This window comes from Bos indicus, chromosome 28, assembly GCF_029378745.1.
Source record: "Bos indicus isolate NIAB-ARS_2022 breed Sahiwal x Tharparkar chromosome 28, NIAB-ARS_B.indTharparkar_mat_pri_1.0, whole genome shotgun sequence".
In the NCBI taxonomy this organism is placed as follows: domain Eukaryota; kingdom Metazoa; phylum Chordata; class Mammalia; order Artiodactyla; family Bovidae; genus Bos; species Bos indicus.
Genome location: NC_091787.1, coordinates 44,426,346 through 44,453,126, shown reverse-complemented (window position 1 = coordinate 44,453,126; position 26,781 = coordinate 44,426,346). Strand labels below are relative to the sequence as shown.

The 26,781-nt window shown below is 53.4% G+C and overlaps 1 protein-coding gene across 2 annotated transcripts in view; it reads left to right on the top strand.

Annotated features, from left to right (window-relative positions):
* ALOX5 (arachidonate 5-lipoxygenase) overlaps positions 1 to 25,552 on the top strand; it is a 47,872-nt gene extending 22,320 nt beyond the window's left edge. For both annotated transcript variants that reach the window (XM_070782259.1, XM_019954243.2), the window contains exons 4-14: positions 356 to 478; positions 6,290 to 6,396; positions 8,336 to 8,508; positions 12,254 to 12,400; positions 17,825 to 18,028; positions 18,757 to 18,843; positions 20,449 to 20,627; positions 20,935 to 21,056; positions 21,427 to 21,527; positions 21,847 to 22,017; positions 23,117 to 25,552. In XM_070782259.1, the coding sequence (XP_070638360.1) occupies positions 356 to 478; positions 6,290 to 6,396; positions 8,336 to 8,508; positions 12,254 to 12,400; positions 17,825 to 18,028; positions 18,757 to 18,843; positions 20,449 to 20,627; positions 20,935 to 21,056; positions 21,427 to 21,527; positions 21,847 to 22,017; positions 23,117 to 23,296 (1,594 nt within the window). In that variant the 3' untranslated portion in view covers positions 23,297 to 25,552. The remainder of the gene's footprint in view (positions 1 to 355; positions 479 to 6,289; positions 6,397 to 8,335; positions 8,509 to 12,253; positions 12,401 to 17,824; positions 18,029 to 18,756; positions 18,844 to 20,448; positions 20,628 to 20,934; positions 21,057 to 21,426; positions 21,528 to 21,846; positions 22,018 to 23,116) is intronic.
* Positions 25,553 to 26,781: the final 1,229 nt, after the last annotated feature.

The following is a 26,781-nucleotide window of genomic DNA, read 5'->3' as shown; positions in this document are numbered from 1 at the left end:
TGGGGACAGCCTACATCACTTCCAACTCCAGTGAGCAGCAAGGCAGCTCTGGGCTGCGGGCATCGCCCTTGAATGTCACCTCAAAAAAATGAGGTCTTCTGATGCTCTCTGTATGCCCCTACCTTCCAGTCCTCTGCTGGAAGCCTAGCCTCAGGTTTAGGAGACCTCAGGCCTCCCACTGGGAGGCTCAGGACCCAGCAAGGTGGGGGGCTACCAGACCGTGGGAGGCATCCCAGTACCTCACCGGGCACACTCAGCCACAGCGTGGTCACCTGATAGGCAGCCTTCAGCCTGAGGGGCCGGTCCAGAGGCCAGACATTGAATTCTGTTTTTTCTCCTCCTCTTTCACACTCAGATGGATGGAGTGGAACCCTGGCTTCCCACTGAGTATCGATGCCAAATGCCACAAGGACTTACCCCGAGATATCCAGTTCGATAGTGAGAAAGGAGTGGACTTTGTTCTGAACTACTCCAAAGCGTAAGTGTGTGAGAACTTGAGCAGCTGCGGCCGGAGGCGGGACTCCCATTCCTCCCCTCATGGGGCTCTTGGGCTGAGGGAGCAGCTCTGCTGAGCAACTCGTCCCAAATCACTTGATTACCTCTTGGTCATAGCATGGATCCTGAATGCGCAATCCCCGGGGAACCTGTATCTAAACAAAGTCACAGCGCACAGGACTCTAGATGCCAAACTGACCTGTTTCCAGCCCAGAGTGAGGGTCTTTACTTGGAGTGCCTCGTCTCCCCGTGGACCCGTTCCAGGGTAGACAAGGCGTAAGCTGTCCCCTAACTGGCAGGGTCCTGCAGTAATAAAGGCCAGCATGCCAGATGGCTCACGCGCATTTCTGTTCATCTTTCACTGCAGCCCCATGAAGTGGGCACAGTTCTTAACCTCATTCTGCAGTTGAGGAATCTGCAGAAGAAGGAAGTCAGATATTTGCCCGATAGCTCCTGCTGATAAATGGCAGAGATCTGACTTCTGTGCTCCTTCTTGGCAGCTGAATTACTGACGGTTTTCAAAGACTCCTCGGGTGCTGGTTACCAACATGGAGCCCCAGGCCCACCCCGGGGCTAGTGGAGGGGTCTTTGAATCTTTACACTGACACTTTAGGGAATTCTCCCAGTCATGCAAATCTGGAAAACCCTAAATCCATGGATGTGCTCCCTGACCAAGCCTTGGACTGCCCTGAGGAGCTTCCGCGCCTCCTGGTGCCAGCCAGTCCCTACCGCCAGGGCGAGAGTTTCCCCAGGTGGGCCCTCGCCTTGGGTTGGCGTAACCAGGAGGCAGACAGGTTCATTTAGTTAGCCTCTGTGGCAACGTGTGCTTGGTTGCACAGCTTCTCCCCTCAAGAAGTTGCCTCATGTGGTTGAACTTCTGCACTTCTGTAAAGAAAGGGTGGGAGGCCACACCCCCAGGTCTTGCTCCTGGGGACATTTAAGAAAAACCCTACACAGACACATGCAGCCTGACCAGCAAGCTCTGCAGGGAACCCCTAATATCAGAGAGACCCAGTTCATCTGTCTTCCTGAGGCTGCGTCTCTGGGAGGAAGAAAGTAATAAGGGCCTGACGCTTACCACGCCCCAAGTCAGTGCCAGGCTGTAGGTATGGGTGCTTTCTCCATAGAATTGTCTGCTTTAACCTTCATGGCGACCCGGGTGGGGGGGAAGCTATTAATCTCTTAAAATTATAACAAATGTTAACTCATCTCTAAGTACCCTTTACAAGCAAGGGGTCACCTTATCTAGAGCCTGGAAAGCAGTGGCCATTTCAGATTCTAGCTGTGCCATCTTGGGAGAAGTTTTTAAGTTTCCTGACTTTAAAGTTCTCTGACTATAAAGTAAGGCCGATGCTGCCTAACTGCTAGGATTGTTGAGACTGAAATGAAGTCACGCAGGCACTGCCGCTGTGGGGAGGCCTAGCACTCTGTAGGGGTGTGGCCTCCAGTGGCTCCATTCTGGGTGACTGGGGGACCTCCTTCTCCTTCCTGAGTGCAGGAAGGAGACTGGCCAGGGAGCTGCCACCTGAGGCTCTGTCACGGCCCGTCTGCTGGCTCCCCTGGGCTCCCTCCACCCCCGTGGAAGCTGGCCCAGAGAAGGCCATCTGCTGCTCGCCCTTTGACAAATGTTTATTGAGCTCCTGGGAGTGGGGGCCTGAGATGCATCAAAAGCAGTCCAAGAAGCTCACAGTCTAGTGGAGGCAGAGCCGCGTGCGGCTCATCGCGATGGCATGTGATGGATATTCCTTAGGAAAGGAGCACTGGGGAAGCAGGAGGCAGGGAGGGAGCTCTGAGGAGGCAGCATCAGGAAAGAGCTTTCTAAGAGGGAAGCCCGACCTGGGTCTTGAAGGATGTATAGGAGTTCACCAGGCTGATTGGAGGAGGAGAGGGGTGGCATTCAGGGTGGTGACAACTCCATGACTGTGAGGACTGGAGCTGGGGGCCTGTGTGGGGAAGTGGGAATGAGGCTGCCAGTGCAGGGAATGGGGCAAGGATCCCAGCCTTTACTGGGATGAGGCTGCAGGACTAAGGGTTTGAAGCACCCTCACCAGGGATGAGGTCCATGGGGGTCAGTGTTTCAGTGTCAAGGAAAGAGAAGTTGGTTTGTCAGATGCTTTGGGGAGGTGAGGGGAGTTTAGAGCTGACTCTGTGGATACAGTGACTAGGATGTGATGCCCAGTGTCCTGGAGGAGAGCACTCAGGGACAGCAGAGGCGAGGAAGCAAAGAGGAACCAGTACATACAGATTCCTTGGTGAACTGAGTGTGAAGCAAGAAAGGGATGAGTGAATTAGACAGCAGGGCCCCAGGAAGGAGGGGGCAAGTGCTGTGCCATAGCCTGGATTGTGAGCTTATCCAGTGGTCCCCCCAGAACACCACAGCTTAAGGCTACAGACTTTAATATTAATATTAGCAGTAAGTGATGACCAGGGTGCTAGTCACTAATATTTGTTGAACTCATTTTACATACCAGTGCTTTTTTGTATATCATGTCAGCCCCGTGAGGCAGGGACAATCATTATACCCATTTCATGGACGAGGACACTGGGCACAGAAAGTTAAAGATTTGCCTGAAACCACACTTCTGGGAAGAGATGGGGCTAGGATCTTCAGCCAGGCTTGGCGACCTGCATCCATCTCAACTGTCCTCTTTGGCCCTGGCCTGGGCTTGCATATAGACTCCAGCCCCACTCAGGATTCTTGTGTCCAGACCCCAGCAGTGGAGCTGGGGCTCCAAGACCCTCTGGCCCATCCCCTCTGTGGTCAGAGGGGAAAAGCTGCCCACACTGCACGTGGCAGCCCTACTGACCTGAAGGTCCCTGATCTGACCCGACCTGGGCCCTGGCCTGCCTCCCCGCAGCTCCCTCCATAGAGGCACCACTCTGCCCTCAGCTAACCTCGCCGGCGTTTACTATGGAAAACAGACCCAGGGAGGAGATCTTCAGGGCTCTTCCCTCTTGAACCTCTGCCTTTGGACAGCTCGGTTTCTGCACCATTCTGGGTAACTGGCAAGTTTCCTCGGAGCCACCTGCTCTGCCTGGAACGGGGCTGGCCCTGTTCAGTAAGCTTGGCCCCCCACCCCAAAGAGCAAAACCATGAAATGGGAAATGGAGAAGCTGTTCAAAGAAGGAAAGGGGTGGAGGGGGCGGAGGAAGCAGGAGCTCCCGCCTCTGTCAGTGCAGGGCCCACAGCTGGTGCCCAGCCCAGGCCAGCAGGCAGTGCCATGTGAGTCCCGCCTGGCTGTCTCTATATCTGGTTCTGTTTTGACCTGGCTGCGCCATTACCTGTCCTTGCTGTCACCTGGCTGTGTGCCCTCTTTGGCCGCGGGTTCTGCTCTGTGTGATAACACGTCTTTAAAGTCCCTAATATCCAGTTGTCTGTGAGTATGTAACAATACTTTGCCTATAGATGACTTGCAAATAATTTTCCTCCTAACTCCTCTTCTTCCTGGATCTCTGGCTTCCTCTGGGTAGTCCTACCACACCCCACCCTGTGTTCAGTGCCAGCCTTCTGTTTTAAGGTCAAAGAGACCAGCTAGGGAGACCCGTGACCCACGTGGGGCTGTGACACACTCCCAACCCCCCACAGGGTGCCCCGGGGTCCAAGACCTCTTTCCAGGGCAATGTGTGGCGCTGGGCCATCCTCCAGGCAGGGAGGATTGTACAGGCCTGGGAAGGCCTCTCCAGACACCAGAGAGCATCAGAGGTTTAGTCCTCCACCTTAACAAGGATTCCTGTCCCAGGAAGCTCAGCTAACAAAGAGGGTTGGAGGAGGAGGGCTGGATGCTGGGTGAGGAAGGAGGAACACGGCTGGTAGAAGCTTAGCTGGGGGCATTGCTGGAGGCCTGCCTGCAGTGGAGAGGCTGCAACAAGCATGTGCGTACAGCAAGCATGTGGGTAAAAGCGCCCCTTCCCCATGAAGGGCTGGGATCATTGCTGGTGATAATAGACAGAGTGACACCAGGGTTCTCCTCAGGCTCCGAGGCGCTGAGCACTTACTGTGCGCCACCACAGCCCAGGCTGTGCTCTAGCACATTCCAGGCCTCGCAGTGTATCAACCATCCATAGGCAGCTGATTCCTCTAACTCGCTGAGGTCATTGGCCTCGTGGCCCCAGGACCTGCCCTCGAGCAGAGTGGGCTCCCAGGCCTCCAGGTGTCCAGGACCAACAAGAGCAGCATTTGCTAAACCGTGGCAGGACCCGGACAGGAGTCTTCAGGCAGGGGTGTCCTTTTCTGCATCAAGCCTTTCCTGGGACCAGCAGAGCCAGAAGGGACCCCAGAGCCTGCCGCTTGTCTGCTGAGTCCCCATCTTTGGTCGCTGGAACTTGCTGCCCTCCTGCATGCTCACAGGTGTCCCTACCCACCCTCTGCCCCCCACCACAATGCTGTTCAGAGCCCTCTGTACCCATCAGCCAGGTTCACTCCAGACAAAACACCCAAACCTCAGTCCTTGGAAGGCGTGAGGAGGCTCTGGGATTCCCAGATCTTTGTGGACATGCTCAGTCCCCGCCAGCCCACTGCCCCAGGAGTAAATGCAAGGAGAGGGCTGGGGCCTCTCCATAAGGGCTGCTTTCTGGGGGAGGCGCCCTTGGGGAAGATGGGTGGGCAGGACAGGCAGCCCACTGGAGGAGCACCGGCAAGGCCCCCCACCCCGGGCCCTGACTATGCTATGACCATGCACCCTGAGCCCACTGTTGCCCGGAGCCCAGGCCCAGCGGAGCAATGCAGACCCACCTCACCCTCCTGGTGCGTGGGCAGCAGGCAGGTTTTCATGTGAATGTGTTTGTACATAACCTGCCATCAGCGACGTGGAAGTAGCATCACAGGCCTATGGGAGAGGGGAAGCTTCACGAGATCAGAAGAGAAGTGGGGTTCACTAGTCAAGCCCTCTGGAAACATTCACCCCATATGCTCAGGAGGAGGAGAAAGAGGGGCACACGGCACTCCAAATGGGGAGACCACACATGCCAACACCACCAACTCAGGATCAAAGAGACAGAGGCGGTGGGGAGGCCTGGACCCTGGAAGACTGGCCGGCAGGAAGGAAGCAGGGTGACTGCTCGTCATTCTCAGCTGCGTGTGCCAGAGAGGGAAATGAGGCCGCCACCGCCGCCGTGAGCGCTGGCCAGGGTTCCCACAGCTCCGTCCTGCACCTTGCCTAGGTTACGTAGGAAAGCCTGGGATACCCCTTCCTGCCTTCTCCACCTTTCCCCACCCATCCCACACCTGCCTCCTCCAGGAAGTCCCCCGGGTTGCTCAGGCCTCTCAGATCTCTCTCCTTGTTGCCTGCAGCCCGCCTTTTGAGTTTAGTAAGCTCCTATCCTGGGTTACTTTGCTGTCCTGTGTAATGAGTATTTGGAAGCTGTGTCCTCCTCAGCACCAGGCAGAGAGCCAGAGTTAGGCAGACAGTGAAGGATGGCCATGCTCCACCGAACTGCTCATCCTCCCAAATCCAGGAGACCCAGGAGAGCAGCTGCAGAGGAAACAACAGTGCTCAGTCCCTGGAAGCTTGCCTTCATAGGGGGAAGCAGCAAGTCTGATGCCTGAATGGAGGCATGAGCACTGTAGACTATTGCTGAGGGCAGGCCACTGGGCTCCTTCTGAAGGGAGTGCAGAGGAAGCACATGGGCATGCGTGCCAGTTTCGTCCTGCTTTCCACAAGGCCAGTCAGCTGCGCCTTGGAGCTGCCCCGGGTTCAAGGCCCCTCGAGGCGCTGTGAGACCCAGGTGCAAAGGGACTCTCAGGGGAGGCAAGGCCAGAGCGCGTGCGAGGGGGCCACCATGTCTCGATCTGCAGGATGGAGAACCTGTTCATCAACCGTTTCATGCACATGTTCCAGTCGTCCTGGAGCGACTTCGCCGACTTTGAGAAAATCTTTGTCAGGATCAGCAACACTATTTCTGGTGAGTGTGTTTTGGGGCACTCTCGTGGTGCTGGGGGAGCCTTGCCTGGACATGGGAAAGGGCTGACCCCCCTGCTCCAGTCCGGGCCCTCCTTGTCCCCCAGGCTGGCACCGCCTGCACCCACACAGTGCCCTCTCCTGGGGACCACTCCCCTGGCCAGAGGTTTCCACTCCTTGGATGTTCAAGGCTGAGCACCCTCAACCTCATTCCGCCATCAAAAGTCTTGAAAATATCAGAATGTTTTCTTTACGTAAATCATTTTTTATGCTTCTTAACCAAAAAAAAAAAAAAAAAAAAGGCAGGAGTTAGAGTGGTTTTTTAAGCATTTACATGAAAGCAACAATGGGTTCCTTTGGACCAGGATGTGTTTGGTAGAGCAGTAGCATCGTATACCTGCCAGAGATGGCATAGGATGGACCATGCAGCAACAGAAAAGTTAGGAGACAGTCAGGAAGCAAGCACAGGGAACAGCTGCCTTCACCGACTCCTCCCTAGGTTGTCCCCCTGCTCCCCTCCTTCTCCTGCATCCCGGTCCCCCCTCCTTCCTGGGCACAGGACCTGGGCTCTTTTTCTTTCTGTAGGTACAGTGTTGCACAGCAGATCTCTAGAACCTATTCATCTTGCTTGATTGAAACTTCATGCTCATGGATTACTAAGCCCCCCGCCCCTCCCAACCACCACCATGCTATGCTGCTTTCTGTATAGATGTTTTCAAGATTTTTTTTTAATGTGGACCATTTAAAAAGTTTTTATTGAATATTTTGCAATATTGTTTCTGTTTTATGTTTTGGTTATTTGGCCATAAGGCATATGGGAATCTTAGCTCCCTGACCAGGGATTGAACTCATACCTTCCCCCCTCCCCGCACTGGAAGGCAAAATCTTAATCACTGGACTGCCAGGGAAGTCCCTATGCTGCTCTTTGATTCTATGAGTGTGACTAATTTCGACTTTTCCTGTAAGTAGAATCATGCAGTATTTGTCCTTTGGTGACTGGCTCTTTTCATTGAGCGTAATGTCCTCCAGGTTCATCTATGCTGTGATATACTGCACATATACTTCTTTTTAATGCTGAATAGTATTCCATTGGATATATACACCACATTTTCTTCATCCCTCTGTAAATGAGCATGTACATGGTTTCCACATATTGGCTGTTACGGATTGTGCTGCAATGAACATGGGGATGCAGATATCTCTTCAAGATCCTGATTTCAATTCTTTAGGATGAATAACCAGAGCTAGGATTGCTGGGTCACGTGGTCATTCTATTTTGACCTTTTTGAGGAAGCTCCACACTGTTCCTCATGACAGCTGTGCATCCTGCCTTCCCACCAACTCTGCACAAGGGCTCCATCTCCTCCACGGCCTCACCAGTACTTGCCTTTAAAAAGTGATAATAATAGTGTCCTGACAGGTGTGAGGTGGCAGCTCATGGGGGTTTGATTTGCATTTTGCTGATGATTAGTAATGTTGAGCATTTTGTCATATGCCTGCTGGCTATCTCTATACCTTTTTCAGAGAAATGTCTGTTCAAATCCTTTGCCCCCTTTTAATCAGGTTATTGGTGTTTTGCTATTGAGCCGTAGGAATTCCTTATATATTTTGAAGAGTAGCCCCTATAGGATATATGGTTTGCAAACCTTTTCTCCTGTTCTGTAGGTTGACTTTTCACTCTGTTGTTTCCTTTGCATGCAGAAGCTTTTTAATTTGATACAGTCTCATTTGTCTATTTTTGTTGCTTCTGAGCCACTAAAGGCTAGCTCAGGGAGGATGGGGTGGTGCCCTGGCCTGACTGAGTGGTCAAGAAGTTTGGCATGGTGGGCTGTCCAGTGAACACCTGGAAGAGAGTACCAGCTGGGACTCTGGCCCTTGGTCTGCATCAGGACGACCTCAGCCTGGCTCAGAGCTCAGGCTGAGCTGCAGTTCTCTCCTCACAGAGCGGGTCATGAATCACTGGCAGGAAGACCGCATGTTTGGCTACCAGTTCCTGAACGGCTGCAACCCTGTGATGATCCAGCGCTGTCTGAAGCTGCCAGACAATCTGCCGGTGACCACAGAGATGGTGGAGTGCAGCCTGGAGCGGCAGCTCACCCTGGAGCAGGAGATCGAGGTAGGACCTGGTCTCGAAGTAGGACCTGGTCGGCTGGAGACAGTGGCCCGGGCCAGAGGCAGCTCAGATGGCCAGGTCACACTCAGTCAGTCAGAAACCACTTCCTGCTGGCCCATGCTTGCTGGCCTCTGGGCCACTATCTCCAGGCTCTTGTTGATGGTCAGCTTGGCTGCCTTTGGTGAAGTGGGCTCTTCCTTTTCCTGAGCATTTATGAAAATGGTCTTGTCCAACATAGGTGAGGGAATTGAGAGTAACATTTCTCCACGATGCTCAGGTCTGAGAGCATAAGATCAATGTTTTCAGTAGCACCATCATAATTAAAAGAGCTCCCTCTAACAAAGGGCCTGTTATGGGTCAAGTATTGTGAGAGGTGCTTTACATGCAGAACCATCAATTGTTACCCACCTTGCAAAGGTAAAGAAACTGGAGAAAAAGCTAATGTTACATCAGGACAAAACAAAACCATAACAACCGGAGAAAACCGCTGGGACTCTGGCTTTTTAATTAGAAGTGTTGGTCTGCTCCGGTCCTCGCCCTCTTCCCACCCCTCTTCTTGGCCCTCATCTGCAGGACCAGCTGTCTCCAGTTCCAAGACTCATCTAGTTTTGAGACAGGAAGGGTCCAAACCTCCTCCTCTGGTGGGACTTGGTGTCAGCCACCTCCATGTCGGGAGCTTGAGGCTCTGGGAATGGCCCTTAGTCTCTCGTCAGCTGGCCCCTTCCCACTAGAGCCAGGATGAGCAGGCCTCCTGCCACCCGCCCCTCAGGTGTCTAGGGGGCTTTCTGCTGCTTCTAGGCACCCCATGTTGCTTGCTCGGCTCATCTTAGGAGCCTGGCAAGAGAGGGATGGTCAGTGCCATTTGAAGATAGACCTCCTAGCCCTCACACCCTGCCCTCCTAACTCCAGAGGGCCGCCTGCCCAGGTAAGGTCCCCAGGCAGGGCTCCTGCCTCGTCACATGGACAGGTGACAGCACATACCTCCACGCATAGAGGCACACACAGCAGGGCTTCTCTGTAGACTTAATTGCTGGACCTGGTAACATTGATTCAGTGATACTGATTTCAAGCTTCAAGTCAGAGAAGCTCTGAACCCTGAAAGTCAGAGAATCCTAGAACTGGAAGGGACTGAGCAGCCAGCCACCCTAGCAGGGGGATCAGCCTCCACTCAGGAGTCCTTGCCACCACAGTGGCCACTTTTCCTGTGAGTAATGGTCTTGGTGCTCAGCTGTGGCTTCAAGGGTGAAGCAGCAATCCAATAGCTACCGTTGACTGGATCCTTAGACATGCACCACCCATCTCTTACGCATACACGGCTCCATCTCCCATCTCTTATGCATACATGGCCCCATCCCCCATCTCTTACGTGTACATGGCTCCATCCCCTACAGTGTAGTTCTCAATCCCCACAATCTTTTCTGCTACCTCTCTTTGGCAGCATCTTATGATCTACAGAGATCATAGATTTGTAGCCAACTAAAACTCCAATTTTTTTTCTTCTTTACCTATGCAATTATTTTTTTTGAAATATGAATAGGTAAATTCTACCCCTATTGCTTTCAAGTCATTGTCACAACTCTTCAAGAGTGTTTTAGTTCTTAAACTTTATATTAGGATTCTGTGGTTTCAAGTTAAAACCAATTTAGTCTAAGAAGTGCCTTGGCTGGGGCAACAGCATAAAGCAGACTGAACTAGCTGGGTCTAAGATTCAGATGATCCATTAGCATCATTTCTCCAGTTATCAATTTTCTGCTGCTGTTGGAATTTATTTTTTCCTGAGGGTGTCCTTATGTGGAGGTAAATATGACCGCTAAGGGCTTCAGACTTACCTTCCATCATTTTAGCAAACACTGCTGAACCCCAGGAAAAAAAGTCCCTATTTCCCGACACTTTCAACAAATGTCGTGGGTCCAGTTTGAGTTGTGAGACAATTCCCTGAGCCAGTCACTGCAGCCAGGAGAATGAAGAATGCTGGCAAAAGGAGAGGACAGCAGACAAGCAAGACCACCGTATCTTCTACAGAACCTAGAATATCAGAACTGAGAGATACAGTTGACTCCTCACTTTTCAGAAGGATGAAATCACAGCCAGAGAGAGGAGGTGGCCTGGAATGACAGAGAAATGCCCCATAGGTAGCCCCAAATCCCAGGCCTCCAGGTTCCCAGGGTCTCCCTTTAGCCTCTCATACATCAGGTTAAATACTTTGGTCTGCTCAAGAGTTGATTGGCAGACATTTCTTCTGCACAGTGGTCACTGGTGGCCGCTCTGCTCTAAAAGTCCATTTGTCCAGCCCATCTCAGAAGCCCAGCCAGTCCCATGACCCACCAGGCCTGGGAGTCTCCAATTTCTGGCCAAGGTGTCCCGAGGGACCATCACATACTCTGCTGGAGGCTGCCTGTCCCCACCTTCCCTCTGCCCTGACTGGCCAAGGGCACCATTACCTCTTTCCCCCGCCCTGGCCCCTTCCTGCCCCAAGTGCCACTCAGGCCGATGCTCAGAGCTCATACTGGTGTCCGACAACCGCAGGGCCCTGTGCCTGTGCGCTGTGGTCACCCCGCGCCCTCTGCTGGCAGGCTTATGGACACGCAGCTGACTTGAGCACCTGTTGACAGGTCTCTACTGCATATACCTTGATGGCCTTCCCCAGCCGGATCGCAACCCCTGCCTCCATTTCTAGCTTAAAACACAAGAGGCTTTAGAAGAAGCACCACTTGCCCTCCACCCAGACTCTTCCAGCTCTGTCCTGAGCAGGCCCCGGCCCTGCAAAAGGAGCCCTCACGACCCTCAGGTTAGGCTCCGTCTTGGTGGCTCAGATGGTAAAGAATCTGCCTGCAATGAAGGAGACCCCAGGTTCGATCCCTGGATCAGGAAAATCCCCTGGAGAAGGTATTGGCTACCTACTCCAGTATTCTTGCCTGGAGAATTCCATGGACAGAGGAGCCTGGAGGGCTACAGTCCATGGGGTCACAGAGTCGGACACGGCTGAGTGACTAACACGTGGGGGACTCAGGTGTAACCTGGGATGGGCAGCTTGCTACCTTCCCCACATGCATTTTTGTTTTATATTAAAGTATGATATCTACAGGAGTCAAGAGTGGCAGCAAGCTCAATGATGGCTTGGTAGCACCAAGTTGCCCTGCCATGCCAGAACCTCAGCAGGACACAGAACACACGCCACCCCTGCAGACCCCACCCCCACCCTTGTAGACCTCCTTACCCCTGAAGACCCTCCCTGGAGACCTCAGGGTCCGCCAGCCCTGACGACCCCCTCCTGGCATGGCGGATGCCCGCTTTTGAAGCTCAGAACCTCCCTGCTGCTGCCTTTCCAGCTCTCCTCCCAGGGGCAGCCTGTGTCCTGACTCTGACATGTGAGTGTGCCCAGCTCTGAGCTCCTGTAAGTGGAATCCCGCAGCATCCCTCTTGGCGTTGGACTTCTCTCGTTTATTTCATCCAAATTCTGTCTTCTTTCTTGTCACCGTGGGTGGTCTTTCAACACCTTTCATGAGGGTCAGGCAGACTCAGGTACAGCAACTGTGTTAGGAGCCCCTGACATTTCTTCACCTTGCTGAGCCCCACCACAGCCTATGAAAACTTCTGTCAATCAGCCTTGGAGTCAGAGGACTCCAAGAACTCTAAGCTCTGAACTCCACTATGTTGACTGGACCTCCTGTCCCTCCCACTGGGCCCGATTCCTGGGTCCGTCTCAGACTGAACCTGATTTGGATGTATTTCCTCTTACCTCCTGCAGCAAGGGAACATCTTCATTGTGGACTTTAAACTGTTGGATGGCATCGATGCCAACAAAACAGACCCCTGCACTCTGCAGTTCCTGGCCGCGCCCATCTGCTTGCTGTACAAGAATCTGGCCAACAAGATTGTCCCCATTGCCATCCAGGTAGGCGGCCCGGCCCAGTCCTCATCCTGGGCGGCTCCATCCTCAGTAGCCAGGGCTCAGGGATGATTTCCTGGGTGGATCCGACAAACCTCCAGGAGGGAAAGGCAGCAGCGCTGCCTGGGATCTCCTGCTGAAGGCTCTGCCAGGCGGGCAGGACAAGCGAGAACACAGGGCTTCCTGCCAGTCTGGGGAGGGCTGACCATAGTGAGCAGAAAGGGCTCCACTCCACAAGATGCCCTTGAGCACTTCCTGGCTCTGGGGAGGACCTGCCCTGGGATGGCACAGGCTCCCCACTCCAGCATTCTGACCAGCCCCAAATCAAAACACCAGTAGGACATAGAAAACCCTGAAGACAGTATCAGAAAACCACTAGAGCTAATCAGTGAATTTAGCAAAGTTGCAGGATACAAAATCAATATACAGAAATCACTTGCATTTCTATATACTAACAATTAAAAATCAGAAAGAGCAATTAAGGAATCAATCCCATTCACCATTGCAACAAAAATAATTAATATCTAGGAACAAACTTACCTAAGGAGACAAAAGAACTGTACACAGAAATTATAAGACACTATGGAGGTGATGGAATTCCAGTTGAGCTATTTCAAATCCTGAAAGATGATGCTGTGAAAGTGCTACACTCAATATGCCAGCAAATTTGGAAAACTCAGCAGTGGCCACAGGACTGGAAAAGGTCGTTTTCATTCCAGTCCCAAAGAAAAGCAATGCCAAAGAATGCTCAAACTATCGCACAATTGCACTCATCTCACGCTAGCAAAGTAATGCTCAAAATTCTCCAAGCCAGGCTTCAGCAATACGTGAACCATGAACTTCCTGATGTTCAAGCTGGTTTTAGAAAAGGCAGAGGAACCAGAGGTCAAATTGCCAACATCCTCTGGATCATGGAAAAAGCAAAAGAGTTCCAGAAAAACATCTATTTCTGCTTTATTGACTATGCTAAAGCCTTTGACTGTGTGGATCACAATAAACTGTGGAAAATTCTTCAGGAGATGGGAATACCAGACCACCTGATCTGCCTCTGGAGAAACCTGTATGCAGGCCAGGAAGCAACAGTTAGAACTGGACAACGAACAACAGACTGGTTCCAAATAGGAAAAGGAGTACGTCAAGGCTGTATATTGTCACCCTGCTTATTTAACTTCTATGCAGAGAACATCATGAGAAATGCTGAGCTGGAAGAAGCACAAGCTGGAATCAAGATTGCCAGGAAAAATATGCAGATGATACCACCGTTATGGCAGAAAGTGAAGAGGAACTAAAAAGCCTCTTGATGAAAGTGAAAGAGGAGAGTGAAAAAGTTGGCCTAAAGCTCAACGTTCAGAAAACTAAGATCATGGCATCTGGTCCCACTACTTCATGGCAAATAGATGGGGAAACAGTGTCAGACTTTATTTTTGGGGGCTCCAAAATCACTGCAGATGGTGATTGCAGCCATGAAACTAAAAGACGCTTACTTCTTGGAAGGAAAGTTATGACCAACCTAGATAGCATATTAAGAAGCAAAGACATTACTTTGCCAACAAAGGTCCATCTAGTCAAGGCTATGGTTTTTCCATTGGTCATGTATGGATGTGAGAGTTGGACTGTGAAGAAAGCTGAGCACCAAAGAATTGATGCTTTTGAACTGTGGTATTGGAGAAGACTCTTAAGAGTCCCTTGGACTGTAAGGAGATCCAACCAGTCCATCCTAAAGGAGATCAGTCCTGGGTGTTCATTGGAAGGACTGATGCTAAAGCTGAAACTCCAGTACTTTGGCCACCTGATGTGAAGAGTTGACTCATTGGAAAAGACTCTGATGCTGGGAGGGATTGGGGGCAGGAGGAGAAGGGGACGACAGAGGATGAGATGGCTGGATGACATCACCGACTCGATGGACATGAGTTTGAGTGAACTCTGGGAGTTGGTGATGGACAGGGAGGCCTGGCGTGCTGCGATTCATGGGGTCGCAAAGAGTCGGACACGACTGAGTGACTGAACTGAACTGAATGAAAGAAATCAAAGATGACATAAACAGATGGAGAGATATTCCACGTTCCTGGGTAGGAAGGATCAATATTGTTAAAATGACTATACTACCAACTGCAATCTACAGATTTAACTTGATCCCTATCAAAATACTAATGGCATTTTTCACAGAACTAGAACAAAAAAATTCACAATTCATATGGAAACAAAAAAGACCCTAAATAGCCAAAGCAGTCTTGAGAAAGAAGAATGGAGCTGGAGGAATTGAGCTTCCTGACTTCAGGTTATACTACAAAGCTACAGTCATCAAGACAGTATGGTACTGGCACAATAACAGAAATATAGGCCAATGGAACAAGATAGAAAGCCCAGAAATAACCCCATGAACCTATGGGTACCTTAGTTTTGACAAAGGAGGCAAGACTATACTATGGGGCAAAGACAGCCTCTTCAATAAATGGTGCTGGGAAAATGGGATAGCTACATGTAAAAGAATGAAATTAGAACACTTCCTAACACCACACACAAAGATAAACTCAAAATGGATTAAAGACCTAAATGTAAGACCAGAAACTACAAAACTCTTAGAGGAAACCATAGGCAGAACACTCGATGACATAAATCAAAGCAAGATCCTTTATGACCCACCTCCTAGAGTCATGGAAATAAAAACAAAAGTAAACAAGTGGGACCTAATTAAAGTTAAAAGCTTTTGTACAGCAAAGGAAACTGTAAGCAAGGTGAAAAGACAACCCTCAGAATGGGAGAAAATAATAGCAAATGAAACAATTGACAAAGATTAATCTCCAAAATATACAAGCAGCTCATACAACTCAATACCAGAAAAACAAACAACCCAATCAAAAAGTGGGGGAAAGACCTAAACAGACATTTCTCCAAAGAAGACATACAGATGGCTAACACATGAAAAGATGCTAAACATTGCTCATTACTAGAGAAATGCAAATCAAAACTACAATGACCTCACACTGCTCACAGTGGCCCTCATCAAAAAGACTACAAACAGTAAATGCTGGAAAGGTGTGGAGAAAAGGGAACACTCTTACACTGTTGGTGGGAATGTAAATTGATACAGCCACTATGGAAGTCAGTATGTGGATTCCTTAAAAAGCTAGGAATAAAACCACCATATGACCCAGCAATCCCACTCCTAGGCGTATACCCTGAGGAAGCCAGGCTTGAAAAAGACATGTGTGTCCCGTTGTTCACTGCAGCACTGTTCACAATAGCCAGAGCATGGGAGCAAGCCAGATGTTCATCTACAGATGAATAGATGAAGAAGTTGTGGTAAATGTACACAATGGAATATTACTCAGCCATAAAAAGGAATGCACTTGAGTCAGTTCTAATGAGGTGGATGAACCTAGAACCTATTATACAGAGTGAAGTGAGTCAGAAAGAGAAATACCATATTCTAACACATATATATGGAATCTAGAAAAATGGTACTGAAGAATTTACTTACAGGGCAACCGTGGAGAAACAGACATAGAGAATAGACCTATGGACATGGAGAGGGGAGGAGAGGGCGAGATGTATGGAAAGAGTAACATGGAAACTTACATTACCATATGTAAAATAGATAGCCAACGGGAGTTTGCTGTAGGGCTCAGGAAACTCAAACAGGGTCTCTGTATCAACCTAGAGGGGTGGGATGGGGAGGGAGATGGGAGGGAGGTTCAAAAGGGGATGTATGTATACCTATGGCTGATTCATGTTGAGGTTTGACAGAAAACAGCAAAATTCTGTAAAGCAGTTATTCTTCAATTAAAAAAAAAAAAAACCACCAGTAGGGCCTGAGCAGGTGAAGCTGTGAGATGAGCTCTTAGCTGTGGTTGCCAGGGAGGACTATGGCGGTCAGGAGCCATGCCAGTCCTGAGATGCTCCCGGATTCTTGTCTCCACCGAGGATGATGGAGGAGGAGAGGGGTGCAGTTTGGGGAAGGGACAGGCAGGGCCAGAGCTTCCTGTCTCCCCATTCCTGGCTGCAGGTGCTTTCTCAGGGTATCATGCCACTGCAGCGCTGTGGGAGATGTTACGCAAGCAGCAGGAAGCCACGCCGAGGCCAGGACCAAGTGTGAGTCTGTGAAGGAGGGAGGCTCCACAGGGCCCCCAAGGGCACAGCACACAAGCACTCAGCAAACAGCACTTTGAGTCAGTCTTGAACCAGGCACTGGGCGCCAGGGGCGTGATAGCAGCTGGTTTTGCCAGATGTTAACCACATGCCAAGTTTACCCAAGGGTTTACCCGCACAGTCCACAATCCCTTACTCCCAATTCTGAAATCTAAAACTCTTAGATTCTCAAAAAATCTGTAGCAGATTCATTGGCAGCAAAGCTTGCTCTGAACCAATGTGCACACATGCTCGATCGCTCAGTCGTGTCTGACCCTTTGCGACTCTGTGGACTAGCCCACCAGGCTCCTCTGTCCATGGAATTCTCCAGGCAAGAATACTGGAGTGGGTTGCCATTTCCTCCTCCAGGGGGATCTTCCTGATAGAAGGGAATACTTCAGAGGCTTTCTCCCACTCAGTGTGAAAGGTGTATGTTTCAAGCAGAAATATTAGCATGTTTGAGTGTAAAATATTGTGTTGCTGCAGACCCAGGGTGAGGAAGACAGTTGTCACATAATTGTGTGTACACGCTGCTAAAATCCTAAAAATCCTGGATTCTGAAACATTTGGCCATCAGGGTTTCAGAACAGAAAGCCTGCCTTTATTTACATAATTGTCACTACAGCCCTCTGAGTAGACAGGCAGTCCACCTACTGATCATTTTAAGCAGATAAGGGGACCGAGGTCCCAGGGCACACAGTCAGCGGCAGAACAGAGATTGGAGCCAGGTCATCTGGCTCCAGAGTTCGTGTCCCCCCCGCTGTCCCCCACTCCCCACCAGTCTAATCAATCAAGGGCAAGAAGGGGATTCAGAAGCAGCCAGACAGAGTCTGGGGAGCAGCAGCATGTAAGGGGAGAGCCGAGGAAGGAAAAATCAGGAGACCAGAGAGCAGCTACAGAGCAGTGGGTGGGACCAGGAGAGAGGGGAGAGATGGGGAGCGGGTGGAGGGCCACCGCCCACACCTCCACACGCCACGGCTCACCCCGTGCTGCCTTCGCCCCTTCCATTCGCTTCCCCTGGTAACTGCCAGGCTAGTAGACCCCGTGCCCTTGTTAACGACAGGGAAGCTGGAGTTCATAAGGGCTAAGTTGTCCAGGGTCCCACAGGTAGTAAATGATGCAGCCGGGAGGAGAAATTGTTACAAATCTGGGGCCTCTGCCCTCCTCCGTGATCCTCTCATGATTCAAAGTCTCTGTTGAAGAAATTTGGATTCTCCTGTAATTTCCTGAGAGGCCAGGCTCTCCTACAGTTACAGCCTGGAGCAAAATATTGCAATGCCTTCTCTTTCTGTAACGTATCAGCTCAACCAGGTGCCGGGAGAAGAGAATCCCATTTTTCTCCCTTCGGATGCAAAGTATGACTGGCTCCTGGCCAAGATCTGGGTGCGCTCCAGCGACTTCCACGTCCACCAGACCATCACCCACCTTCTGCGCACACATCTGGTGTCTGAGGTGTTTGGCATCGCCATGTACCGCCAGCTGCCTGCCGTGCACCCCATTTTCAAGGTACAACAAGCTCCTGCCTCACCTGGGGGGAGAGGACAGAAGGAAGGGAGGAGGGGTACCGACATCCCCGCAGGACTGTGGCTGGGAGAGGCTGGGGAGGAGGGGAGGCAGCCCCAGGGAGAGAGCAGCTCAGAGCCTGCTGGGCCCTGGGACATCAGGCCGGGGCCAGGGCCTGGGCCTTCCCTGGCTCTGGCTAGCCTTGGGGGAGGGAGCAGAGTTTGAAGAGACGAATGAGTTCAGTGTCGCTCTGCCTGGTCCCCGCGGGCAGCCCCACGGTCACTGCCCTTCTCTCTCCTGAATCCTGCGGACACTGGCTGCTGGCGTGGCTGCGGGCTGAGATCACCTCCATTTCCCATCTGTAACACCGAGATCAGATAGTACACCTGCCCCCTAGGATCGCTGTCAGGGTTGAAACAGTGGACACAGTCGGAGAATTTCAGAGTGCCCAGCGCACAGTTACGCTCTGCGTAAGCGCTGACGATGGTCATTTTCGTCACGATCATTCTTGCTGAGCATTAGAGCGGCCGTCCCCAGGCTGCCGAGCCAGCAGCTCGCGGCAGTGCAGGTCGACACGCCAGCTTCTCTTCCTCCGTGCCCCTTGGCATCGCTCCTCCACAGAGCACTGGGGTGGGGTGGGGCTGGGGGCCTGGGGAGCCCGAGGAGGCACAGACCGGGTCGGGAGCCCCTGCCCCGGCCCCCTCTGAGGTCCGCCCCTGTGGCTGCGCCAGCTCCTGGTGGCACACGTGCGGTTCACCATCGCCATCAACACCAAGGCCCGGGAGCAGCTCATCTGCGAGTACGGCCTCTTTGACAAGGTGAGGGCCTCCTCCCGCCCAGCCCAGTGCCCGAAGAGCCTCGGCAGCCCCCACCCGACCTGAGGCCCAGCTTTCCTCTCCGGAGACCAGCCCCCTAGGCACCACCTGGGTGGAGACCTGGAAAGGTGGGAGGCTGGGTGCGCTCGAGTGAAGCCCCCATGTTCTCTGGCTGGCATCCGCCCCTTCCGTCCACCCTGTCTTCCTCTTCACCACAGTGTTCTTGTCACCTCCTCCTACCCCTCCCCTCCCCTCCCCCTGGCATCTGGGTGTAAACCCTGCCTGCCTGCCCACGCCGCCCACACTAGGTTCCTGCATCTCCCCACCCACTCTGCCGCCCATCACTCCGAGCACAGCCTCCCACCCTTCCTCCCCTCCAGGCCATGGGCACTCCCAGCCCACTCTTCCCTTCAGTGGGGCCTTGTGTCCCCACCCGCCCACCACGTCCTCTCAGGCAATACCCCTTGCTGTGACCCCTCTGGAGGCTTACTGAGCCTGGAGCCTCCCACAGCCTTACCCCCCCACCTTGTTCCTTTCCCACCTCCAGTTAGTAAGCCAGCAGACCATCCCAAGGGTCACCGTTTGGGTGGAAAATGACAAAACTCATCTCAGGCCGCTACAGCTGGAGTGGGACTGTGTCATCTCACACACCTGGACACGTCCGGGTGCTTCAGCTCCTGCTCCAAGTTCCCTTGGGCAACCTGGCCCGTGGCCTCCACCTCAGTACCTGGTGCTGGGCCCGAAGCCCCCAGGCGCCCCCTGCCCTCTAGGGTGCCTCATACACGGGGCCCGGGACTCAGTGTCCCCAGGGTACAAGCCCATTGGCTGGCACTCTGCCTCTCTTTAAACTGTGTGGGCCTCACTCTCTGAGATGGGCTTTGCAGACAGGCTTCCCCCAGTGGGAGCGGGGACATCACAGCAAGCTCCAAGCTTACAGTCGCACACGTGACATCACCTTCCACGCAAATAGAAAATACCGGGCAGCAACTCTGCTGGTCCTGCTCGGGTCACACGCCCACCGTGGACCAGTGTCTGGTCCCAGCCCCCAAGTTCTCCTCGGAAGATTCTGTGCCCTGAGCACTCAGCCACGTGTATGCCTGCCTGCAGGCATGTGTACCGGCATATCTGCAGCTGGGATGACGACCAGCAGCCCTCACTAGGCACACAAGAGGCTCTCGGCAGAGTGGTGTGTGTCCTGGGGTCCAGTGTATGCCCCTGTCTTATGCTCAAAGATCGGGTCTCTGAGAGCAATGCTCGGCCCTGGGCAGCCTGTGCTCAGAACGAGGGCAGGCCTGGTGCAGGGGCTGCTCTGGCCTGGATTCCACTCTGCCTGCCGTCCTCACTGCACCACTCGGGTAGGGGGCTCACCCCTCCCTCCTGCATCTCAGCCCCTCATATTTGGATCAGGACGAGGCTCCTCCCCATAACCTCCTCCTGGGGCTGCCCTGGGCATGCTCCGAGTTAAATGTCCCTCCAACTCTACCTCGCTGGACATGGGTTTGCTCTGGTGGGCCCGGACATCTCCCTGCCCTTTCAGTTTCTCATGCTGAGCTTTGGCCCTGGAGGAACTGGCCTTGGCTCACAGCGCTTCCTCCCCTCCTGCTCAAGGCCAACGCCACCGGGGGCGGTGGGCATGTGCAGATGGTGCAGAGGGCCATGCAGGACCTGACCTACACTTCCCTGTGCTTCCCTGAGGCCATCAAGGCCCGGGGCATGGACAACGCGGAAGACATTCCCTACTACTTCTACCGGGACGACGGGCTCCTGGTGTGGGAGGCCATCAAGACGTGAGCTCCAGGCCTGGGGGGTCAGCTCTGGGCAGCGGGAGCTGAGGGGCTGCAGGAGGAGTGGGCGGGGCTCGGACGGTCACGACGGGGGTGCTGGACCGCTGACTCAGTGGGCCGGGGGGCCTGGCTCCATTGTCGGGGCAGTGCTGGGGGAACGGGGCTGTGCCAGGTTGGACGGGGTTGGGGGAGAGTGTGACCTGAATCCAGACATCCAGGAAGTGACGGGGTCATGGATGGGGCCAAGGGGCCAGTTCTGCAGACCCTGGCTGGTCACCCACTCTTGGTTGGGCCTCTCCTTCTGAGCCAGGTTCGTGGCCGAGGTGGTGGGCATCTACTACGAGGGCGACCAGGTGGTGGAGGAGGACCAGGAGCTACAGGACTTCGTGAAGGACGTTTATATGTACGGCATGCGGGGCAGGAAGGCCTCAGGTGGGGACTGCGCTCCGTGCCGCGGCCTCTCCTCTCTCTCCCCTGTGCCACTGAATTGCTGTAGGTGATGCTGGCCGTTGGCCTCCATCTTAGCACCTGGTGCTGAGCCCACAGCTCCCAGGGGACCCCTGCCCTTCAGTGTGTGCCATGGGGATATCCCAGGGGCTCTCCAAGAGCCAGGAAAGGGAGGAAAAGCAACTGGAACACTGGGCCAAGCCGCCGTGCTCTCCCAGTGCGTCTTGCTCATGCCCAGGCCCTCCCAACACTGGTGTGCGGGCACCCAGGGACCTGTATGGGTGGAGTGGGTGTCTGCTGGTCGAGTGGCCCTTCCTGGGGGTGGGGCCTCAGCCAGCCCAGGGCTCTCCCTTAGGCTTCCCCAAGTCCATCAAGACCAAGGAGAAGCTGTGTGAGTACCTGACCGTGGTGATCTTCACGGCCTCAGCCCAGCATGCGGCGGTGAACTTCGGCCAGGTGGGCAAGGACGGGGCAAGCCCTCTGGGTGGGAGATGGCCAGGGCCAACTTGGCTGCTTCTGAGGGCCCTGGGTGGGCCGCCCCACTTCCTCCACAGGAGCGGGGGTGGAGGGGCGGAGGGGCCAGGAGTCTGGTGTTCCCAGTGGCCAGTGGAGTTCTGTTCTGTGCTAAGCACGGGATGCCAGTATGAGGGAGGGGGCTTCCCCAGCCCCGCTGGAGTTGGAGGAGGGGGCTCGGGGAGGTGGCATGGGAGGCAAAGGTGGGTGAGGCTGCACTCGCCACAGGGGCACCCAGCTGGGTCGGTGGCTGTCCCGGCAGTATGACTGGTGCTCCTGGATCCCCAACGCACCCCCGACCATGCGAGCCCCGCCGCCGACGGCCAAGGGTGTGGTCACCATCGAGCAGATTGTGGAAACGCTGCCTGACCGCGGCCGCTCCTGCTGGCATCTGGGCGCAGTATGGGCTCTGAGCCAGTTCCAGGACAATGAGGTGAGGCCGGGTTTAACGCCTTCCTCAGTCCCAGGGTTTTATGATTCAGGGCTCAGGCTGGACCCCTGCCGGCCAGGAACCCTGACTTGCAAGGCTGGAGGGACCTGTGAGGTCCTCAGGCCAGAGTCTGGATGGAGCTCAGAGTGGGGTGGGGCAGGAGAGCAGGGGTCACTGCTCCACTGTGATGCTCCCCACAAGGGCACACCCAACCTGTTCCCACTGTTGGCAAAGCTCTTCCATGTGGGTTTCTCCCTGGCACCCCACAGGTGAGGGCTGAGTTTCCTGGGTATCTTTTGAGACATACTCATACAACCTGTTGAACCTAATTCCAAAGGCCCAAAGCTGGCTCTCAGACGCCACCCCCGGTGTTAGCCCGGTGCCACCCAGAATGACTGGCCGATTGGACTGGCCCCAGACCCACCAGCATTTGTTGGCCGTGTGTTGCTTGGGGACCTTTGTGTCGGCCCCTAACATCTTCACACATAGGTCTCAGCACAGGTGTTCAACAGAACCAGTACATGCCTTGTAGAGGAATTTCTTGGTCAAAGACTGTTGAGACTGAATGGCCCTCCACAAGCTGAATCCAACATCCCGTCAACAGTGCAGAACATTTCTCCCACCCTGCCCAGCCCTGGCTATGAAACTTTTCAATTTTAACATTCTCGGATTTTGTTTCTAAAAGATACACCTAGGTTCAATTTGAAGACATTGGTGTGAATGTGCAAATGGGCCTGGCTGTGGCTGACCTGGGCTGCAGAGAAGGTCAGACTGGCCCTGTGCCCCCGTGGCCCCAACACCAGGCGGGAGCGTGCCTGGGGACTGGGCCACATGCCCACCACAGCCAGGACCACCCCAGCCTCCACATCTGCCTGAGCCATTACCAGTCCTTATAGCCTCCCTGCAGCGGGGCATTGATCTGTGAGGCCCCAGCCCAAGAGCATACTCGGGTGCTCTCAGCAGGTGGCAGAGGGTGGAGATGCGGGGAGCAGTGATGAGCACAGGCCGACTCCCAAAGGCTGGGCTCTAGCGGTGGGACGAGTCCTGTCGATTTACATCACCTCATCACAGGTTAACCTATCTCTGTCTGTCTGGCTCTCAGCTGTTTCTGGGCATGTACCCAGAGGAACATTTCGTCGAGAAGCCCGTAAAGGAGGCCATGGCCCGGTTCCGTAAGAACCTCGACTCCATCGTCAGCGTGATCGCCGAGCGCAACAAGAACAAGAAGCTGCCTTATTACTACTTGTCCCCAGACCGGATTCCCAATAGCGTGGCCATCTGAGAAGCCACCTGAGCCCGTCTCATTGCAGGATGCCCAGCTGCTCGAGGCTGGGCTCGGCCCCCAGACTGCAGCCTGCCTGGTTGGGCAGGCTCCTGGGGGCACCAAGGGGTGGGCCTTCAGATTCCTGGGAAGTGGCCTGAGGGACCCAGGCTCCTGGCTTCAAACCAAACACTCCCCAGATTGGACCACAATGTAGCTCAGCTTTGGAGCATTTTCCTGTTTGTTCCTCAGTCTTTAGCAAATGCCATACTTTGATCAGTGTGTGTAAAGACTGCAGGGACCTTTCCTACACAGAACAGGACTGTGCCCCTTCCAGTCCTTACACCCAGCTCAGCGCTTCACGGTAGGCAGCCCAGAAGAGCAAGACGACTAATGGATGTTCTTGCTGAGAAATGGGAAGATGATCTTCTGTTATATTTATGCTTAGTCCAATCTCTTGCATACAGTAGGTATCCAGATAAATTCTTGTCGAAAGAATTAAGAACTGGTTGTCATAAAAATAAAGGAGTTTGCTCAAAACAAGTCTCCAACATGCTATGTTCCAATCACCCCAAACAGCTCACATCCCCTCCCCACACAAAAAAAGCCATAATCTTTGTGATCCCATCTAGGCAAAAGCTGCCCCCATTCCATTTGGACAAAAGGTACTTTTCTCTCTTCTTTGCCCACAATGTTCCTACGCTTCCTTCAGAACACACTTCCTTCAGGACAGTTCCTATGTCTGTGGAAGGAGCCCCAGGACCAGGGCTCTCAGGTGACTAGATTTTATGGACCAGAAACGTTTTGCAGGAAAAATCAGGAGGGACATTGTTACCAAGTTTTTGTTGCTATGAACCAACCAATCCACAAAATCACCCCCGCCAGAGGGAGGTTCAAGAGGGAGGGGACAAATTATACCAATGGCTGATTCATGCTGATGTTTGGCAGAAACCAACACAACTCTGTAAAGCAATTATCCTTCAATTTAAAATGAATTAAAAAAATCACCCCCACCAAGAGCTACCATCTGCTCTCATCACTGTTCTGTAACAGGGCATCTAACAACAGGAGAGAAGGAGAATGGGGGTAACAGACTACTCTTTCTCGCAACAACCTATGTTGTCTTTTTCCCGTCTACCCCCTGCCCCCCCCCCCAACGGTGGTGCCAGGCAACACAGTGAGGCCAGCTCCCCTCTGCCAAGACCCTGGCTTTGTGTGTCTTGAGTGAAAGGGTGGAAGCTGGACGAGGGAACCAAAGTGGAGCCTGGCTCGGCTCCCTGGACCACTGGACCTCCAGATACCTACTTCATGCAGAGGGGACCCTGAGATGCCCCCACAGAGCCTGGACTCTGCTTCTCTCGTTTCAGGTCCCAGAAGCAGCTTGGCGAGGCAGGCCAGACGAGGCTTCTCTGACAGCTGAGGGGCCGAGGGAAGCTCTCAGCTCAGGACAGCAGGCTTATCCCTTCTTCCTTTCACTCCTGAACTAACCTCAGCTCTTTCCAGAACCAGCAACAGAGATGCATAGCCGGACAACTGGTCACTGGGCACCTCTGAGGCTGGGAGAAAGGACAGGCCCTAGAAGAGGGCCGTCTACGCCTCTGTCACCTCGTGGGCTGTGCACCAACTCCAGGGGCACCAATCACACAGACCAAGGGTTGGCAAACTTTTTCTATAAAGGGGCGTGTCAATATTGTAGGCTTTCCAGGACAAAGGATCCGACAGTGTAGCAGGAAATAAGCTGAACACAGCAAGTGCACGAAGGACAAGACTGTGTCTACAAGTGTATTTACCAAACAGGAGGCAGGTCTGCGAGCACCAGTGGCCACCCCCTGACCTGGAGGACTGGAGGGTCCCCTAGCAGTGTGCCTTAACCCATCATTCTGTTAGGGGAAGCACACTGACGGAAACCGCCCACCCTGGCCAGGCTCCATAGTAACCATTTGCATGAGTTGTTTTATGACAGGAGATCCTGATAAGAAATACGGAACTTATGAGCCACCACGAACCGGAAGAGTTCGGGAAAGGTCGAAAGGAGACACCGCATGTCCGTCTACTTCCCAGAATCCCTCTGCTGGCATCCATCTTGATGAGCGATGCGTGCGCCACCAGGAAAGACTCTGAATTAGAATGATTGGCCAGAGACCACCCGGAAACTAATCCCATCACCATAAAACCCGAGACTGCGAGCCACGCGGCAGAGCAGTTCTCCTGGGTTTCCTTACCTGCTGCTCTCCACCCGGGTGCCCTTTCCCAATAAAATCTCTTGCTTTGTCAGCACGTGTCTCCTCGGACAATTCATTTCCGAGTGTTAGACAAGAGCCCAGTTTCGGGCCCTGGAAGGCGTCCACCTTCCTGCAACAATTCTGTGGCTCACATCGAAGGGCGAAGAGGCTTGGGGCTGGCGTTGTTTCAAAGCCTCGCTGCAACAAGACCTTATTCGGTGTCTGTTCAGCCAAACTCACTAAAATTCATTGGGTCCCCAAAGAAGCGAAGCCCCTCACGGGAAGCCCCCTCCTCACATTCTTACGGATTTCTCTTCCACCTCCAGCCTCCCAACATTCCCTCCCACCAACAGTTGAGCGCGTGAGCCCAGGGGGCACTAGTCTCTGTCCCTCCTGCAAGAACACTCCTGAGCAGGTTCAGCTGTTCTGCGGCCCGCCTCTCCTCTAGGAGCTTCCACAGCCGCGCTCAGTTCCTGGGACCTGTTCTCCCAAGTCAGGCAAGGACGCCAGCAAAGCACCCCGCTGCATAGCTCTCCAGTCTCCTGGCAGCCCTCTGCGGTGCCCTGAACTTGGGGGACAATTCTCCTGGCTCAACCACACAGTATGCTGGGGCAAGCTTGGCCTCCCTCCCTCCATCTCGTGAGCACAGGTGAAGCCAGGCGCCCACCCTCAGCACTCCCAGCCCCAGGAGTGGTTTGCAGTCCCGAGACTGGAGGATCCACCACATGGGCATCATTCGGAGAAGCCCCGCCAGCGAGAGGGTAACAGGCAGGAAGGCCAGGGGTCTCCAGACGGAGGAAAATAGGCTGCGAGTGTTAGACACTTTTTCTCCCTTAAGGGGCAGGAGGAAACAAATGAGTGTTGTATTTTTCCCCTTCTCTGTACAAATTTAAAAAGAGCTTTCTCTTAAAATTCTGTTGCCATAACGACACCTGGCTCCACCCGAACTTAACTTTTCTCAAACCTTGAGCTAAGGATGCATTTTTCTTGTGGAAGTGAGTATCTTAAGCTATGTTAACCTGCTATGCATTTACCCCAGACTCTGTCTTCAAGTCGGTTCGGCCTAAAGGCTCAGAACTAACTTGACAAACCAGTATGTTATACTCATACATTGCTCTCCTAATCTATGTTAATGAGGCTATCTGTATGGAAATCTGCCTTTGCTCAGAGTCACGTCAATCAATCATTTTATGTCGTCCCTCCCCTGCCTCGCCCCACCCCCCCCGCCATGACTCGCGCCCATGGGCCGCGCAGAAGCGCGCCGGCTGCGACGGGCCGCGCAGA